Genomic DNA, 19328 nt, shown 5'->3' on the forward strand with positions numbered 1-19328 from the left:
TTTTTTTTTTTTAATTTTTTAAGTATTTTTAGTTTATTAGAAAAGTTATAGAATATGGGTATAAAAATAACTTTTGTGGAATTGTATTATTTTTTTTGTTTCAAGGTATGTGTTTTTACAAAAAAAAAGGAATTTCTCTAAAAAGAAGTAACAATTTAAAAAAAGCAACATAGGTATAACTTTTTAAAATGTCAATAAATATATACTTATCAATAATCAATTTAAATGTAAATGGATTAAATGCTCCTCCAATCAAAGGGCATAGGATAGCTGAATAGATGAGAAAACAATACTGTTTTATATGCTGTATACAAGACACTCCCCACAGAATGAAGGACACACAAATACTAAAAGTAAAGAGATGGAAAATATAGTTCATGAAAATTAAAATTAAAAAAGCAGCTGAAGTAGCATACTTATATTAGACAACATACAATTTTTGACTCTGTGGACCACCTGGGATGTCCAGTGACTCCCAGTATCTTTCATGTCTCACTTTTGCTCTTCAATGTACTCTTGAACTTTGGCCAGGTAGCACCTGTGCTCTTCTGGGGTGCTGTCCCTGCCTCCCTGGGACATCTGTGCATCGCAGAAGAGGTTGTTTGTGTAGAAGTTACCCTGGTTATCCCTCTCCAAGTTCTCGACCACAGCCATCAGCTCCTCCAGCTGCTCCCTCTGCTCCTTCCCGGTGGCCCGGTTGTTGAGGCCACAGTATCTATTCCCACACTCCTGGACCAGGATCTGAGGCTGTGGTTGTCTGTGTTGACTACATACTCATCCAAGAACGTGTCCCATAAGTCCTCCTTGTGGGTAAAGAGGACCAGCACATTTCTCATGGCTCCTTCCCCAAAGACCTCCTTCACCCTCCTCACTGCCACCGTGTCCTGGGCAGTGAAGCGTCCCAGCTGCGTCACCAGCAGCATCACATGGGGCCCTGGGGCTGAGAGCAGGTAGCAGTCTCCGATATCCTTGTACATTTCTTGGTCCTGGATCTTGGCCACAAAGATGGAGGGCGTCTCAACCACCAAGATTTTCCTGCCATTCCATGTGCCTGTGGCCACCTGGCAGCTTCTGGTCACGGTCTGGGCCCCCAGCCTGGACGCAAACACAGGCTGGCAAAGGATGCTATTCCCAGTGGCACTTTTTCCACAGCCATATTTGCTCACCAGGATTAGCCTCAGTGAGGAAGAGGATGGAAACTGGTTATCTTCTACACTTTCTGAAAGAGAAACATCTTGTATCTTATTAAGCTAGTACTGCTTCCAATTTTTCAGTCATGGACCCTCATTGTATCTCATTAAAGCTGTGGACCTTCCTCCCAGGAAACTGTCATATCTAAATACACACAAAAGTTTCCAACAACTTTAGGAGGTTCTCAGGTCATAGGAAGTCTACATTGGAAGCCTACTTTGGACCCATAGCCAACAGGAAGAGCTGCTACACTGAGGAGGAAGTCCTTCATCTAGACCAGGGAAGATAGTAAAGTAAAGTGGTCCCTGTGTTTCTCCAGGGATGGTGCCTAGCCCAGTTTCATGTTTAATAAATGTGAAGTTAGAAGGAGGCAGAGGATAAGAAGTCATACATGGGAAAATATTACCATCTCTTTTCACCCACAAATTCCCAGGAACCCTTGTGTAGAAGTGCTCAACATATTCACCTAAATCTTGGGAGAAAAGGAAGTATCATCTGTGACCTTCAACCAAGGACCAGCTGAGGGTCCCTGGGTCTCTGTTCTTTGGGTGGGGAGTTCTCTGCTTGAAATTGAGACAAGGTCATAGTTAATGTCAAAGGCAAAATCTGAGAGATGACTCAGGATGAGTGGCTGAAGAGGATGGAATTTAAGACCATTAGTAGTACATGTGATGGGAAGATCTACTTAGCTGATTGAATTACAGGAAGTTAACAAAAGTAGTCTTGGAGAGGGCGACACTGAGCCAAGAGCTAAAAGCTTCAAGGGACCAAGAAGGGTGAGAACTCGGGGCGTCCTAGAGTTCTATGAGCCCAAATGGATTCCAAATTTATTGCAGTGTCCTAAAATCTATTATTTTATTTCTTCTGCTCTGTGTTAGTTCTTCCTTTCCTGCAGTGTTCTGGGGTGTTTTGAAGCATGCATGATTAGTAAACCTTTCTGGTAGATATTTCCATTTTCTGCTCAAAGTGGACAAATTTATTCACAATTCAGTTCAAAACCCTGCAACTTCTGACTTGAAGTTTTATTTCCACATTTCCCACACATCATGTGCACGGACAGCATTGCACTGAAGGGGTCGGGTGGAGGTTGAGGTGAAGGTGGTGGGGAAGTTAAAGAAAAAATGAGCACTGACTTTTTATTCTTCAGTTTAAAGTCACTGGTTACTGTCACTGTGTTTGAGGTGAGGAAACGATGCCTCTTGAGGACTTGGAGGCTTTCTTTCCTTTGGCCTTAGCTCCATATCTGCTCTTTGGAAGTCCTTCCATCCTCTTCTGGGATAAAAACAGGAAAAGGATAAAAAGTAAGTGTCCACATGGAGTTGGTAAGGCCTGAGGTCACCTCCAGTTCAGACTCCTAAGAATAATTCTTCATCGAGGAGCCATTTCCATTGCTAATTTCCTAACTCACATTATGCCCTCAAAAGTCTATGCATAACTTTAAGCGAACCTGGTGAAGCTAACCCAATGCACTGTGAACACTATGCTTGGTCCCTTTCCTTCTGTCTCAGTTTACAGTAAAGCAGGAAATGTTTTAAAACCAATCTGTTGCTTATGTCTTTCCAATTGGAAAGGGCATGAAATGAAAAAAGAAAAAACATTCTGTATGGAATGAGGAGGGGAACATTATTTATTTTATGTTTTGGAGTCAAAGTAGGCCAACTTTCTGGGAAAAGTACTTCCCCTCCTGTCAGTCCTTGCAAGAATCATGTCCCATGTCCAACCTTCCCTATACGTTTCTTCTTGGCCACTGGATACCCATGTGACACACAGAGTGCTGGGCACTGGAAATTCTCATTACTTCCAACAAGCCAATGCCATTTACAGCAAGGCAATTTCTTTCTCTGTTCTAGCAAGTTTGTGATTAGCCCCCTGAGCAGTTGGTGGAGAGAAGGGGGTGCCATGGGCAAAGAGAAGGAATCAATACTGAGGACAAATTCAAGAAAAACTCACTTCCTGCTCAGTGTTTAATCAAATGTTTTTCCTGGCTGACTCTGAGGTCCTTGTCTCCCAGTGATCACCATTCTGTATCCCAGTAGATTTAAACAGAAACTGGCACAACCACTGGCATCAATTGGCATAAAGGTTTCATTCAAATGAGGCATAATATTGTGTCACTCATTTTGTTGTTAGAAAAGACAAGATGTTACATACCTAAGATGAGGTTATATTTACTTATTCAGTTTTAAATATTATGCAGTTATGAAACAAGTTTTTAAGTGAAGATATACAGGAACTTTTGAAACAAAAGCATACAATTTGCAATGAACAAATGTAAGTATTATGCATCTTTACTGCAGCTATTCTGTTTGATTAAAAAGTTAACACATTATATATGAATTTCATTTATGTTTTTTTGACTCCCCAGGCTTCTTTTCCCTCCCACTGTGATTCAGAGGCAACCAATATTCTGAGGTTTTTATGTATCATCTCATGTGTATTTATACTTCTACATACACATGTATCTATAGGTAATGTCCAATATTGTTTTTGTATTTTAAACTTTTACATAAATGACATTATTTGTGTAAAATTTTATCCAATTATTTATTAACAAACTTTTAAGCTGTTCCAATATATATGCTTCCTGCAAAAGAATCCCCATATACTGCATATCTCTGTGCAACATGGATGGCTTTCAACTGACTAGATATTGTCAATATGACTCAAAACCACTAAGCTAATTCTCACTGACACAAGCCAGGTGTGAGAAGTCCCCAAATCTGCACTTGCACTTGGTGATATTCCACTATTAATTTTTTTTTTATCACCTTAAGGACATACATAGTGATGTCTTCGTCTATTTACATGTTCATTTTCCTGATTATCATTGAATTTAAAAATGGTTTTCATAGTTTGTTTACTATTCAGGTTTATTCTGTTATATAGAAATATTTGCACACTTTTCTATTAATTTAGTGGGATTTTTTGGCCTTCCTTAGGTAAACCACCTATTTTCATATTTTTCTTTTTTCCTTTCTTCCTCTTCAGACCCTTTCTCACTTCCTTTGCTTAAGCCCAGAGAAGAGCATTGCCTCACACCCTCTTCCATAGACTATCCTTGACCCTGAGAATTTATACTCTGGCTCTTGCTAACCCTGCTCAAATTCTATGATATTTTTCTACTCTAGATGACCTTTTGTGAGGAAACTGAGCAACAAATGACCTGCCCAAGGTCACACAATTGCCATGGAGCTAAGACTGAAAAGTAGCTCCTTTTGCCAGTGAATTCTACTTGGTTCCACAGGAGGAAAAATTATTCGAAATAAGTACACAGCCTCTTGGACTCCACACATACAATGTGGTTGTTCCATGGTCAGCACAAAAACTGAGGCTGAAAAGCTCGAAGTCTGCCCTGAAACCAACACAGACAGTTGTTCTGTAAAATATTGGGTGTATGCTTTTCCAAAATAGCTTATTCAAAGAGAAAATTGCAGGGGCAGGATTTGCTCTAAATTGAATCATTTCAGGTTAACACCATCTGGTGTTTATCTGTGTGACCCAATGGACCAGGGTGCCTGACACAGAAAGTCCATCAAACTCAGGTAACATTAGCCATGATGCAGGGCAGTAGTTCTCCTGGACCGTCTTCTGAATGTGTCAGGCGGCAGGGGAGACATGTATCCACAGGGGAATGGGCTTGTAGGCAGAAATTATCAAATAACAAAGTTTCCTGTTCTGAGAGAGTGAAGATGCTAAAATGAGTCACAAAGTATTAACTTGACTGTAGTGCTAATCAGTTTGTCTCAGTGGTTAGAGCATTGTCCCATGGACTGAAGGGTCCTGGATTCAGTTCAGATCAAGGGCACCTACCTCCACTGTAGGCTCAATCCCCTGTACCAGGCGGGGCGTGTACAGGAAGCGATCCAATCAATATGTCTCTCTCCCACCACTGTTTCTCTCTCTTTGCCTCTCCCCCTCCTTTCCACTTGCTCTAAAAATCAATGGAAAAATACCTGGGGTGGGATTAACAAAAATCAACCAAACAAACAACAAAAAAAACAGGACTTTAAGAAAAGCTTAAGAAAAGACTGGGGGAAACATGGCAGATCTGCAGGAATGTGGTGTGTGTCAATCTTGGATCAGACCAAAGAGGGAGGACAGAGGATGGAGACATTTTCCTCGTCTAAAAGGAAAATTCTACTCATCTTCTTCAAAATCAGAGGGCAGTAGGCAATGTGCAAACAGAGGTTATAACAGCGTTGGCGGGACAATAGGCAGGGAGTTGAAGGAAATGAACATAGTGAAACTTTTGGTTTTAAAATTACATGAGCCTGATTTTCTGTACGAAACCATGAGAAAGCAGGCTCGCTCATGCTGTTTTAGGAAAATCAAACTATTTCTTATTAGCATTGTTCATAAGTGTCTCCTTCATTCATCTGCCACAGTCCCCATATTTCCTGTTTTTAGAGGCCCTTGTTTTATAGTTTAGTTCTTGGAATTTCTGGATACATCTCTTACAGAAAGTTCAGCAGACAAAAGGATTGTCCAGGTGCCCTGAAGATGACTCTGTTTGTCATACAGCTGAGTCCTACCTCTTGTCAGAGGAAAGGTATGGGCTATGTGGGGGGAAATTGCATGGTTTGCAAAAGGACGAAGTCCTAAAATAATGTGTACTTAGGGGTCTAGGACTTGGGGAACACATGGCTCAGTGGAGGTATCACTTAAGAAGTTAAGATGGTAAGTTGAGAAGACTGTCCCTATTTAATGGGGAACCTGGGTAGGTTCAATTTTCCCATCTGTGTAATGGGATAAGAATATTCATTCAGCTTCATGAAACCCTGTGAATCCCCATGAAGATCCAATGGGCTAAGCAGTCGTCAATTAGCTAGAAAGCCAGAAACACTTTGGAATGTACTGGGGTGTGGGCACAGGGTGAATGTTTCCCACATCTATTCTCCCACTGTCAACCACTGTTGCTCCTAGCACCACCATCATCATCCCCTTTCACTGATGGGTAAGACCTGAGGTTGAGTAACTAGAAGTTGAAATCACACCAGCAATGAGTGGCTGTCTCTAGGCCATGGGCTCTCGCACTTCCAAGGCGCTGGGATCCTCCCCAGTATCCCCTTACCTGGCTTGGAGCTGTGGGAGCTGTGTTCTGTGGCCTCGCTAATGTGCTCCCAGTTCTCAGGAAGTTGCGTGGGGCAGATGCATAGGAAATCAGGCCTTTACAGTTACACAGGAGCTCCCTGGGGGCCGAATGTTTTAGGGAGAGACTGCTGAGAAGGAAGAAGAAAGGGGATTGCTGAATGCCCCCCTCCCCCACCCAAGCCCACACAATGGGGACAGGTCCTTGGAGTGGAGTATCTAGAGACCAGAGGGATAGGGCTGTGTGCTGTGCCCCTGTCTGCTTCCTGTCAGAGCCTGCCAGCTGCCAGGCCACCTCCCATTTCCTCCCAGTGCTGGTTTGTCAAGACCACAGCAGGTACACTGTCCAATATGTTAAAGAAAAAAACCTATCTAATAAAGAGGGAATATGCAGGGGAGGGCAGAAATGACAGGGATCGGGCCTAAACAGGCAGTCAGACATCTCCCGAGAAGTCCCAGAATGGACAGGGTGCAGGTTGGGCTGAGGGACACCCCCCCTGCAGTGCACTAATTTCATGCACTGGGCCTCTAGTATGGACAATAAAGAACATTATAACTTGATAAACAAAAAGATAGATACAGAGGCAGAGAAGCATCGAACAGACTGTCAAATTACAGCAGGACGGCTGGGAAGAGGCGGGGGAGGTAAGAGATCAACCGAAGAACATGTATGCATGTATATAAGCATAACCAACCGACGCAAGACACTGGGGGGCGGGCATGTATGGGAGTGGGGTGGGGGAGCAATGGGGAGATATGGACACATATGTAACACCTTAATCAATAAAAAAAATGGAAAAAATGGATAAACAGGTGAGTAAAGAAGTGCTTTATATAAATATCTGTTTGACTGGTGAAAATGCCCAGAAGGGCCAGTAAGGAAAATAAGTTCTAATTCTTATTTTTGTCATAGTTTGTCCTTAGGAAATTTCTTAACTCTCAGTAGATTATTTTCATCTTTAAATCAAAGGAAGTTAATGATAATTATCCCTCATAGTTCATGAGGCTATTTTCATCATACAATATTAAAAACTATCTATTCCCCCAATGCTAGCCCCCCTGTGCCCCTCAGGTCATCAATGGAATCCCTCCCAGGCTTGAAGCTCCTGAGTGGACTCAGCATAGCTGCTGAGGATGCAGAAAGCAGGAATTAACAGTGGACTTTTTTAGCAGCCATGCTTCACAGAGGCCCTCACTGCTGAAGCCAGACTCCAGCAGCAAGCTGGTCCCCTATTGCAGCCCACGCAACCGGGTAGCCCATCTTGGGCCTTTCTGGGCCCTTAACCACTTGTGGCATCAAAGTGCAGTGTAAAGGTGGGTCCTATGCATGGCTAAGATAAGGAAATGCCTTTCTTTAAACTCTTCTCCCACATTCAGAATAGAAATAAGGAAAGCGTTATTTATTCACTTGTTTGTTTGTTTGGTTGGTTGGATGGTATGTTGGTTGGTTTGTATGTTGGTTGGTATGTTGGTTGGTTGGTTGGTTGGTTGGTTGGTATGTTGGTTGGTTGGTTGGTTGGTTGGTTGGTTGGTTGGTTGGTTCTTACACAACCTGAGGATGTCATCAGGTTTTCCAATGGTGTGGCCTTGAAGAACTTTCATGGGCTGGCCCATCCCCTGTCAAACCCAATGGTACAGCCACCAGTCTCAGCTCCGTGGTCTGCAGCTTCTGCCAAAGCACTAGCCACTCCCTGGCTTCTCCAAGAGCAAACAAGAGCTTTTTGTTTTGGTGTTTTGTTTTGTTTTGTTTTGGTAAGAGCCATAATGCAAGCCAGAAAATGGAATGCAGGACATAAATGGAAGTTGTCAGTCTGCAACCTCAGGAGAGCCCTCAACAGAACCTAACTATGCAGCAACCTGATCCTGGACTTCCAACCTGCAGACTGTGGAAGACGCATTTCTGTTGTTTATAAGCCACCTAGACCATGGCATTTCCTTTCTTTCTTTCCTTTTCGCTGCCCTAATGGAAGAAGACAGTGTCTAAATTTCTTGAAAAAAAAAAAAAAAAAAAGAAAAAAAGCTCAAAATAAAATGGTTGTTTGCTCTTTACATTGAATCCATTTTCTACTAAAAACAACCATCAATTTCTCTCTTTTTCAAGAGAGGAAAGATGCATGGAGACTACTGAAACACTTTAGAACATTTTGAACTTAGACAAATTAATTTAAAAACTGTGTGCTTCTAGTCCAAAGGGAGACTTGAAACCTGAAAAAGTGAACTTTGGGCCTTTACTAAGTTGACAGGGTTCAGTTTTCTGTGTCATTAAAACTGTCTGAAGCCACAGGATTCCTATGGCAGGAAGTGTTGGTTTCTGCTCAGCTCCAGGTTCCTTTCTGGCCAGGTTTAGACCTGCACTGTGAGTCCTAGCCTGAGTAGGAGCCTGGCAAGTAGCAGGCAGAACAGAACCAAGGCGCTTAGCAGCGTGGCTTCCCCAGTCTACCCACTGCCATCCAATTGTGCAACCAGACCAGCATCCCAGGCTCCCACTGTCCAGCACTTGGTTCTCCAAGCTGGGCCTATCAGGCACAGCCACTGCATGGGGCAAAGGATGCGTCAGACCTCACTGCAGATCTTACATTTGAAAAGGAAAGAGAAGAAGTGGCTGGTTGGACAAAGAGATCCCCAGATCTGACAAAGCCTGTGCCTATGCAGTAGAGAGTTCTGGGGCAAAGACTGACCCATAGCCACGTCCTGCTTGGACAGACACTGGGAGCTCTGCTGAGCTGGGCCTGGGAAGGGCATGGCTTTTGCTCTGGCAGCAGGAAGCTGTCAGCTAACTTCTAACTAAATTTTCTTTTCTTCTTTTGCATTTTTATGCTGTACATTAGATTCCTAGAAAGATACTAACCTTCAGACTCAAGAAAGTGACTGAAAGTGACTCAAGAGAAAATAAATCTAAAGAGGTTAAATTAAAATAAAAACCTACAACCAAAAGTTGTAAGTGACTCAAGAGAAAATAAATCTAAAGAGGTTAAATTAAAATAAAAACCTACAACCAAAGAAAAGCCCAGTATCAGATGGCTTCACTGGTGAATTCATTAAACATTTAAGGAATTAACACCAATACATTGCAGATACTTTCTAACACCAGGAGAAGAGGAATTACTTCACCATTCATTCCATGAGGTCAATGTCCTTCAAAGATACTGTAAGAAAAAACAAACAAACTGTGGACCAATAACCTTTATGAATCCTATATAATAAAAGGGTAATATGGTAATATACAAATAGACTAAACGGCAGAACAACCAAACAACCAATCAAAGTGTAAAATGCTAGTGATATGCAAAGGCTGCTCAACTGCTCCCTATGATGTGCACTGACCACCAAGGGGCAGACAGTCAACTGGTCGACCAGTCACTATGATGTGCACTGACCACCAGGAGGCAGATGCTCCGACCAGTAGGTTAGCTTGCTGCTGGAGTCTGGCTGATCCGGACTGAGCGAGATGGGCCCTAATTTTCAGCTGCCCTAATGGAAGAAGACACACCCTGGAGCCCTCCCACAGTCTCTCCCCTGCCTGATCATGCACCGGTGGGCTCCCTCAGCCTGGCATGCACCCTCTTACAATCCATGACCCCTTGGAAGATGTCAGAGAGCCGGTTTCAGCCCAATCCTGCAGGCCACTCCCCTTGGGAGGGAGCCAGACACAGGGCTCATGGCTGTCGAGAGCCACTGCAGCAGCATGATCCTCTTCCAATCAGGACTGATTGGGCACAAGCCCGTGGCAGACACAGTGGGGCCAGGATGAGCAGGAGTAGCATGTAGGAGCTGCAGGCAGCATGGGACTGCAGGTTCTGGCCCAATCCCTGCAGGCCACTCAGAGGGAACCCACCCGTGCACAAATTCATGCACAGGGCCTCTAGTATAAACATAAAAATCCTCACCAAAATGCTAGCAAATTAAATGCAGCAACTTATCAATACAAGTACATATGTGAGAAGTATGTACCATATGTAAGTATAGATATCTGGGATTTATACTGTAGTTTACTTATTGAATTATATCCCAATATCTGATATGTCCAAGGCCCTCAATGTATACTTTGTCAGTCGTATGTCAGTTGAGTGTCCCCCACTCCTTGGTGACTTGGTGAAATTGGTGCAAACTATCATTACACAGCATGGAAGACTCCACAGTCCTCCCATCTGTTTCTAAGAGTCCCCCTTCCTTTCCCTCAGCCTCTCCTGCCTCCTCATTCCTGTGACAGTGTGCACTGTTTCTACTTTAGCCTGTGACTCTGAAAGCCCCAAAGGCGCCATTTTTACTGTTTCTTAAAATAACAAACACCGCAGAACTATTCATACTCACCCATTTCTTTCTTTTTTAGTTTTAGAAACCTTACTGGAGACGCTGCAGAGTACAAGAATCAGCACACAGACTTCCTCTCTCATTTTGATGACTCTTCTCTTTGCTCCAAAGGTCGTTCCGATATGGGTTCCTCGCTGGGCTCTTCACTAAAAACTGTCTTTTCCCCCTCTAATTTTTAAGATGCTATTATTTGTGTATTTGAGACCCTGTCCCTTAGTGGATAAAAATCACATGTCTCTTTTAGATCGTCCAGCATTGGTTTAAAAAACAACAAATCAAAACACCTTACTCCCCCTCCTCCCCACTTTGTATTGAAAGGCAGGAAAAGTCAATTTAACAAACATTTTTAAATTTCCCAGATATTCAGAATATTGGGTAAATGATAGACAAACATCAAGTGTGGACTGAAAAATGTTCATGTTACTGCCATTGGGTTTAAAAAGAAGACATATTTGTGCTTATTTCTGGTATCCATATGTTTTCTTTGACTGTTTAAAAAACTCAATTCAAATCAGGAAATGAACTGTCTCCTTCGAATTTTTTCCAACTGGTTTCCCTACCTGTTTGCTGGCTGCTGCTAGTTTTTTCAGTTGTTTGATTGCTTTCTGTTTCTTTTTCATTCTTGATTTTCTTTCTTTATCTCACAGTCTCCCATGTTGGCTGAGAAAAGCGGTTTTGTGGTGTGCTTCCTGTTTTGCAGCTTTTGGCCTCATAGTCATTTGTTTTCTAGGTGACTGGGTTTGAGATTGGCTTATACTCTGCCTTTGTGGTTTCACACTCTGGGTGGCTTCTGGTGCAGTTTGAAACCAGACACTTGTTTGTTGCTCAGAGCTAGAGTTCAAAAGGTCGTTCCAATATGGGTTCCTCGCTGGGCATTTCACTAACAACTGCTGGATAAGTGACCAAGTCCATTGGAAATACTTTGTCTGAAAATATCTGCAGGGAAAAGCCACCATAATGCAGAAATTTGTGCACATTATTCACATACATTCTGGCGGCATGTGTAATAGTTACACTGAGCTTCTCCCATCTGGGAACCAAAAAAAGTATGTAAAACTAGAGGACCAGTGGACGAAATTTGTGCATGGATGACCTGCACCCTCTTGCAATCCGGGACCCCTTGGGAAATGTCTGACTGCTGGTTTAGGCCCGATCCCACATCGGACATACCTCTTGCAATCTGGGCCCGCTGGCTTGTAAACACTGGCCTGCCTGCCTGCCTGCCTGATTGCACCTAACCACTCTGCCTGCCTGCCTCATCACCCCTGACCCCTCTGCCTGCCTGCCTGATAACCCCTAACCACCTCTGCCTTGGCCCCCACCATGTGGCTTCATCCAGAACGATGTCTGGATTAATGGTCTAGAAGGTTGTTTGGCTGTCTGGTCTAATTAGCGTATTATGTTTTTATTATTATAGATTAGAGGCCATCTAATTAGCATATTATGTTTTTATTATTATAGATTAGAGGTCACTGTTTTGGAAATAAGTTTGTATTTTTTAACACTTCACACCAACCTTTGTCTTAAATTTAGGATCACACAGCAAGAAGCAACAAGCAAATTGTTACCTTGAAAAGAGTTTGGCTACGAGGCCAAACTCATCAAAAATGGGATCATTTTAGTCATTGCACTATAGCATTTTCTTCATTTGTTGCAAGTAGAGGAGTGTTTGTTATTCACAGCAGGAAACCATTATTTGGTTAACATCTGTACTAGCTATTGTTAACTCACCAGCAACTCTTAGATCCTATATCTCCGAATCTGTCTTGGCCTTAGACACTTTGTCTCTAAAGTTTCATGGAATTACTCAAGGCTTTCATGCTTTGGAGGTTCTATTTAAGCACAAGACGTGGTTGTCGCAAGGTAGTTTTAGTTTCTGCAGCAAGTAAAGGAGATGGGGGATTCACGGACAAAGCTCTCACACTCCAAAGGGAGTGTGTTTATACACTATCTGGTTAATTAAACATTGATTTCTTCTTTGCAGTTGGCTACAATTGTGTGGTTGGGTTGGGTTCCCGTCAAGCTCATCTTGCTATGCCTACATATACTGTGCTACATTTAAACACTTAGCATGATACATTTAGTAAGAACTGCCCAGACCTTAAGATTATTATCCTAACAATGGCATCCACCATAACACCGTACAGGTTTACTCTTATTAAACAGGAAGTTCACCCTTATTAAAATACCACTTGATGGTAGCCTATGATCCTTTTAATGTGCCATTGAGTTCAGTTTGCTATTTTTTTGTGGAGGGTTTTTTAATTTATATTTATCAGGGAGATTGGCCTGTAGTTTTATTTCTCTTGTAGTGCCCTTGTCTGGGTTTGATATCAGAGTTATTCTGGTCTCATAATATTAGTTTGGAAGTTTTCCTTCCTCTGTGAAGGATGGGTAATTATTGTTCTTCAAATGTTTGCTACAGTTCACTTGTGAAACTGTTTAGTGTGGGCTTTTATTGTTGTTGGGAGATTTTTTATTTCTGCTTCAATCTCCTTACTCATTATTTGCCTGTTCATATTTTTTTTTGTTTATTTATGACTCAGTCTTGGTAAGTTTTATGCTTCTAGGAATTTTATCAATTTCTTGGCATATGACTGTTCATAGTAGTCTCTTATGATCCTTTGTATTTTTGTGACATCAGTAGTAATGTCTCCATTTTAATTTATGATTTTATTTATTTGAGCCTTCTTTATTTGAAAAAATTAGTCTAATTAAATGTTTGTACATTTTGTTTCTCTTTTCAAAATACAGCTCCTAGCATTGTTGTTTTCTTTATATTTTCTATTATTTTTCTGATCTCTGTTTCCTTCCTCTGCTGACTTTCGGTTAGTTTGCCTCACTTTTTCTGATTCCTCGATGTAAAGTTAAGTTATTTATTTGAGATCTTTCTTCTTTCTTAATGTTGTATTTATCATTATACCCTTCATTTATACTATTGTAGTCAGAAAAGAGACTTAGTTTTTTTTCAATATTTTAAAATTTGCTTAGACTTGTTTATATGTATACCATTTCTGGTCACTGAACAATAGGTTGCTCAGGAATGATCCACACATGGGTCAGGTGTGCCGAAAATGAAAATGGGTGACAACTGGCACCTCCAGAAAGGATTGAGCCACCTAAAATTTTGAATGGGTGGATGAACAGAGAATATTTTTCTTTTTATCAATTAAAGATTTCTGCAAAAGCCAATTGACTTTTGAAAGCAAAATAATAATACAATGTTGAGTTTATATTTTCTATAAATGTAAAATGTATAACAGTAGTGTCAAAGGTGGAAAGACACCTTACAGCATATGTGATATGATATAATATTCACTTAAATTAGAATATGATAAGTTAAAGGTGCACATTGGAAACTGTTGAGCAACCAATAAGAAGATCAAATGAGATATAACTAATAAAACCACAGTTGAAATAGAAAAGAATTTTAAAAATTCACAATAAAAGCAGAAAAGGCAAAAAAAAAAAAAAAAGGTAGATGGGATAAACAGAAACAAATAGAAAGAGGATGAATTTAAACACTTATCAGTAATCATATTAGATGTAAATTATCTTCATGCTCTAATTAGACAGTTATATTGATTTTTAAAAATCAAGACCCAAATGAATGCTGTCTAAAGGAAATCCCACTTTAAATATAGGGACACAGACAGGTTAAAGGAAAAGAATTAAACAAGATATACCATGAAAGGTGCTGAGAACCAAGATCAACAGTAATTAATATAAATGTGAGAAGTCTGGTCAGAAGGCTGAATTGGGCTCTTTAATATTCACATGGTGAATATTTGCATTTTATTACCTACTGCTGACTCAATGGCCTAAAGCAAACTCCACCAGCCTGATCATCTTACTGTTTACTAAACATGACCATTGATTTGTTTGTTTGTATTCCTAAAAGGCAATTGTGTATTCTAGTAAATGAAAGCAGATGGGAGCAGAGACTCAGTGGAATTTGGCTACTACAGCTAAGGTTTCCTTGGCTTCCCCCATAATTTCCAAATTTATATCTCTTGTCTTGTGTATTAATTTGCACATCAGCCTTTTCTCCAACCTTTGAACCCAAGGCTATGTTGGCCGTGGCTTTCATTTTGCGCCTTGACCTGGGGACTTGGAGAAAAAGTATTTGCCAGAGCAGAAAAAAAAATCACCTGACCAGTGGTAGAAGATTAAACTGAGTGCAAAACTCTTGTTAGGTGTGGAAGCCTTTGGATCCTAAGTGCTTGAGTAATTTATTTAGTTTCAGCAAGATCATAATGGGGAAGAATTCATCAAAAGGAAAGAGACTTTTTTTGTAGACTTTTGGCTTGCTTGCTAAAGGATAAGGGAGTTGCAGTGTCAGAAGATATTTTTTACAGTTTATACAGATTATTATAGGATATAATCCATGGTTTTCTGATGAGGGTGCTTTGGATATTGAATGTTGGGGAAGAATAGATCAGAACTTGAAAGAAGCTCAGCAGCAGGGGGAAAACTTATCTCCATATTGTTTCTACTTGTGGGAAAAGGTATTGCATTTCCTAGAGCCTTTCAGAGAAGAAAGACCTCCTCCCTTTGCACACTCCACTCCTAAAGAGAAGCAGAAAGATAAATTGGAGGAGTGGCCTTCATGTCCTGATTCTGAAACATTTGAATCACCACTAATAGAATCACCTAGGCAAAGAGCTATCCAAAAAGGATTAAAGGACATGATGGTGGAGGACAGACTTTCTTTTCCTGTTATACAGGTAGCTAATCCAGAATTCCCAAATCAAATAATAAGCCACCATGAAAGATTTGACTTTAAAATGATAAAGGTCTTGTGTGATAGTGTAATATAGAATGATGTGAATGCTCCATTTACTGGAGAAATTATAACTAACATTTCTGATGCATTCCTAGATCCTTATCTGTCCCATGAACTCTGGATGGAGGAGATTATTTTCTATGGAAAGGGAAATTTTAGAGAAATGTCAAGAATGAGCTTCTTCAAATCTCACACAAAATGTTCAAATAACTTTTGAGAAGCTTGCAAGACAGGGACAATTTAGTGATGTCCAAAATCAGCTCCTCTAAGTCCAACAGGCATATGAGCAAATTAGACTTTGTGAAAGAAAAGCCTGGTGGACTTTACCAGCAAAAGGGGAACATGAAGGAGCCTTTAGTAAGTGCATGCAGGGGCCCACTGAATCATTCTCTCATTTTGTAGCTCACCTCACTCAAGCAGTGAGACGGAAGATTCAACAGGAGACAGCAGGAGACATTTTGACTCAGCAATTAGCTCATGAAAATGCCAATGCTCAACCAAGATGGCGGCAAAGTTAAACAAATAAACTGCGCCCCGCAAAACAATTTGAAAAATACAACTAGAGGACAAAGCGTCTACCACCTAGAACCACAGGAGAGCTGGCTGAATGGTAGATTTACAACTAAGAAGGAAAAAGAAAGAACAAACGTGGAAGGGCTGAGGTACGGAGGTTGTGTGAATCGGGCTGGTGGAGGGTGAAGGGACACGCGGCTTTTTTTCCAACCCTAAGGGAGATAAGCTCCCCATCACTCTGAAATCAAGTTTCTGGGGACGCGCAGGAGACCCAGACACCTATGGGGAGAAGCTGGACTCTCGGCCATCGTGTTGAAAAGTGAGAGTGACTTTCTTGCAGAGGTACGCCCAGCAATCAGTGTTTACTGTGCTGGAGTATGGGACGCAGGGACTTGGAAACTCGGAAAGGCAGAAAAGGCAGAAAAGGCAGACTTGCAGCCATTGCTGTTTGCCACGCCCTAGCCTAGTGACGCCATGAGATCCCGCCCCGCCCTGAGACCCGCCCCGCACATTCTACAAACCCGCCCAGGTTCCAGACAGCAGCTTTTGCATATAAATGGCCTGCCCTGTGGCAGCTTAACCAAATAAACTGCAGTTACAGTCAGACTGCTCCAGAACCACTCAAGCAAAAGGAGAAAACTGCAGTTTTTGCTGTAACTCCTGTTGAGTGGCCTCAGACAGTAGCTGACCTGCACCCCATTGGAGACCCAGAAATGAGGGCATCTAGTGGTCGGTGTGAGACAACACCAGATTTCAACCACGCGCAGAAGGGACACATTCAAGAGGCAGACTCAGTGAGCGCCAAAGCATTGCTGCACCAAGACACGGCCCATAAACGTGTCTCCTGCACAGCAACTCTTCCTTTATAGATACAGCGGGTCCTCACAGCTAATTGGCCTGGAGGACAATTCCTCCCAGTGACACCAACAACAATCAAGACTTAACTACACAAAGGAGGACCAAGATGGAGACATAGGGTGGATGCCTGATTGTTGCCTACCACAACAATTTTGAAACTACAACGGGAAAACTGAGCAGACACCATCCAGAACCACTGGAGGGCTGGCTGAGCAGATGCTCTACAACTAGAATAAAAGAGATGGGGACGCGGGATGATGCTGATGCCGGTGAGCCAAAGATCACACTTTAAGAACTACAGCTCTGGCGACACAATGGCGGCCTAGAAAATGCTTGGTGCAGTTCCCCTGGTGGTCTCCGGCTGAGGGGATGGCTCTACTCGCTGCCGAGCACGGACAGACGAGCCCCTGGGAGACATGGGGTGGGAGACTCCACGCTTGCTGACCTCCGAGTCCTTCGAGAATCTCAGCACCCCGGAAGCGGCCAGGTGCGCACGCTCAGCGACTGACCACCACTGCAGACCCGATCGCCGACGCAGCAACCCCGGACCAGCCCGCCACCACGCACCAGGCACACGGGAGCTTCGCCGAGCCCGCTGCCCAGCGAGTTCCGTGACAGCCGCCCTGGAGCTTTGAGAAAATGGCCAAAGGAATTGCTGAGAGGGAATTGACTGATGAGAGTTGGGATCGGGAAGACGAGGCCCCGCTGGGTCCCGGATCCAGGTGCGCTTGCCTGGCGACGGGTCGCTGCTGCAGACCCGAGTGCCGCCGCAACGACCTCGGACCAGCCCGCCGCTGCGCACTGGGCCCACCGGAGCTTCGCCAAGCCCGCCGCACAACGAATTCTGTGGTAGCCGCCCCAGAGCTTTGAGAAAATGGCCAAAGGAATTGCTGAGAGGGAATTGACCGACAGGAATTGGGATCAAAAAGAGGAAGCCCCGCTGGGTCCTGGGTCCGGGCGAGGCCGCACGGCCCTGGGTCCGGGTGAGGCTGGGTCCCGGATCTGGGCGAGGCTGCGCGCCCCTGGGCCTGGGTGAGGCCACACGCCCCTGGGTCTGGGTGAGGCCTCACGCCCCTGGGTCTGGGTGAGGCTGCGTGCCCCTGGGTCTGGGTGAGGCTGGGTCCCTGGCCCAGGTGAGGTTGCGCCCCTGGGTCCAGGAGAGGCCACGCACCCCTGGGTCCGGGTGAGGGTGGGTCCGGGTGAGGGTGGGTCCTGGGCCCGGGTGAGGCCGCGTGCCCCTTGGTCCAGTAGAGGCCATGTGCCCCTGGGTCCGGGAGAGGACACGCTCCCCTGGATATGGGTGAGGCTGGGTCCCGGGCCCGAGTGAGGTCGCACCCCTGGGTCCGGGGGAGGCCGCACGCCCCTGGTTCAGGGCGAGGTTGGAGTCTGGGTCCGGGTGAGGCCGCATGCCCCTGGGTCCGGGTGAGGCTGCGCACTCCTGGGTCCAGGTGAGGCCACGCACCCCTGGGTCCGGGTGTAGCTGGATCCCGGGTCCGGGTGAGGCCATGCGCTCCTGGGTACAGATGAGGCTGGGTCCCGGGTCCGGATGAGGCCACGTACCCCTGGATATGGGTGAAGTTGGATCCCGGGTCCGGGTGAGGCCACGTGCCCCTGGGTCCGGGCGAGGCCACACGCCCCTCGATCTGGGTGAAGCTGGATCCTGGGTCCAGGTGAGGCCGTGCTCCCCTGGGTCCAGGTGAGGCTGGGTCCCGGGTCTGGGTGAGGCCGTGTCCCTGGGTCCGGGTGAAGCTGGATCCTGGGTCCGGGGGAGGCCGCACGCCCCTGGGTCAGGGTGAGGCTGGAGTCCGGGTCCGGGTGAGGCCGCATGCCCCCGGGTCCGAGTGAGGCTGCGCGCCCCTGGGTCCAGGTGAGGCCACGCGCCCCTGGGTCTGGGTGAAGCTGGATCCGGGGTCCGGGTGAGGCTGTGGCTCCCTGGGTCCGGGTGAGGCTGCGTGCCCCTGAGTCTGGGTGAAGCCGTGCCCCTGGGTCTGGGCGAGACCAAACCAGAGGGAGTCGGATCTGCATTACCACCATTTGTCCACCATCCAGAACTGAAAAGTCAGTGCTGACATGTACACATAAGGAACTGGTGGACATTGAAATTGGGTCTCAAAAGAACTGTTGGTCCAGAAAGAAACTCACCACAGACTGATTCATTTGCCTGTCAGCATAACTATTATTGCTCGTCTCACATTCGGTTCTTATAAGTGTATTTCTAATAACACATGATGTCACTCATCTAGGGGAAATGATGAACAACATAGACTGATGAACAAGAACAGACCCAGAAACAAGGAGGCATCGATCGGACTGTTGGGTCTCAGAGGGAGGGTAGGGGAAGGTGGGGGTAGGGAGGAGAGATCAACCAAAGGACTTGTGTGCATGCATATGAGCCTAACCAATGGTTAAGGACAACAGGGGGGTGGGGGCATCCATGGGGAGGGGTGTGGGATGAGAATGGGGGTATGAGGACAAATATGTGACATCTTAATCAATAAAGAAATTTTAAAAAAAAGAAAATGCCAATGCTGATTATAAGAAATGTCTAACGTCTCTAAGAAAAAATAGTACCATTATGGAA

At 44.2% G+C, this 19328-nt stretch overlaps 1 protein-coding gene across 1 annotated transcript in view; it reads right to left on the reverse strand.

The window, feature by feature from the left end:
- Positions 1–492: 492 nt before the first annotated feature.
- Positions 493–19328, reverse strand: part of LOC103304970 (GTPase IMAP family member 5-like) — a 41393-nt gene continuing 22557 nt past the window's right edge. The window contains 2 exon segments of the mRNA XM_054726061.1: positions 493–740; positions 743–1219. Coding sequence (XP_054582036.1) covers positions 493–740; positions 743–1219 — 725 coding nt within the window.

Source organism: Eptesicus fuscus, chromosome 14 (genome assembly GCF_027574615.1).
Source record: "Eptesicus fuscus isolate TK198812 chromosome 14, DD_ASM_mEF_20220401, whole genome shotgun sequence".
In the NCBI taxonomy this organism is placed as follows: Eukaryota; Metazoa; Chordata; class Mammalia; order Chiroptera; family Vespertilionidae; genus Eptesicus; species Eptesicus fuscus.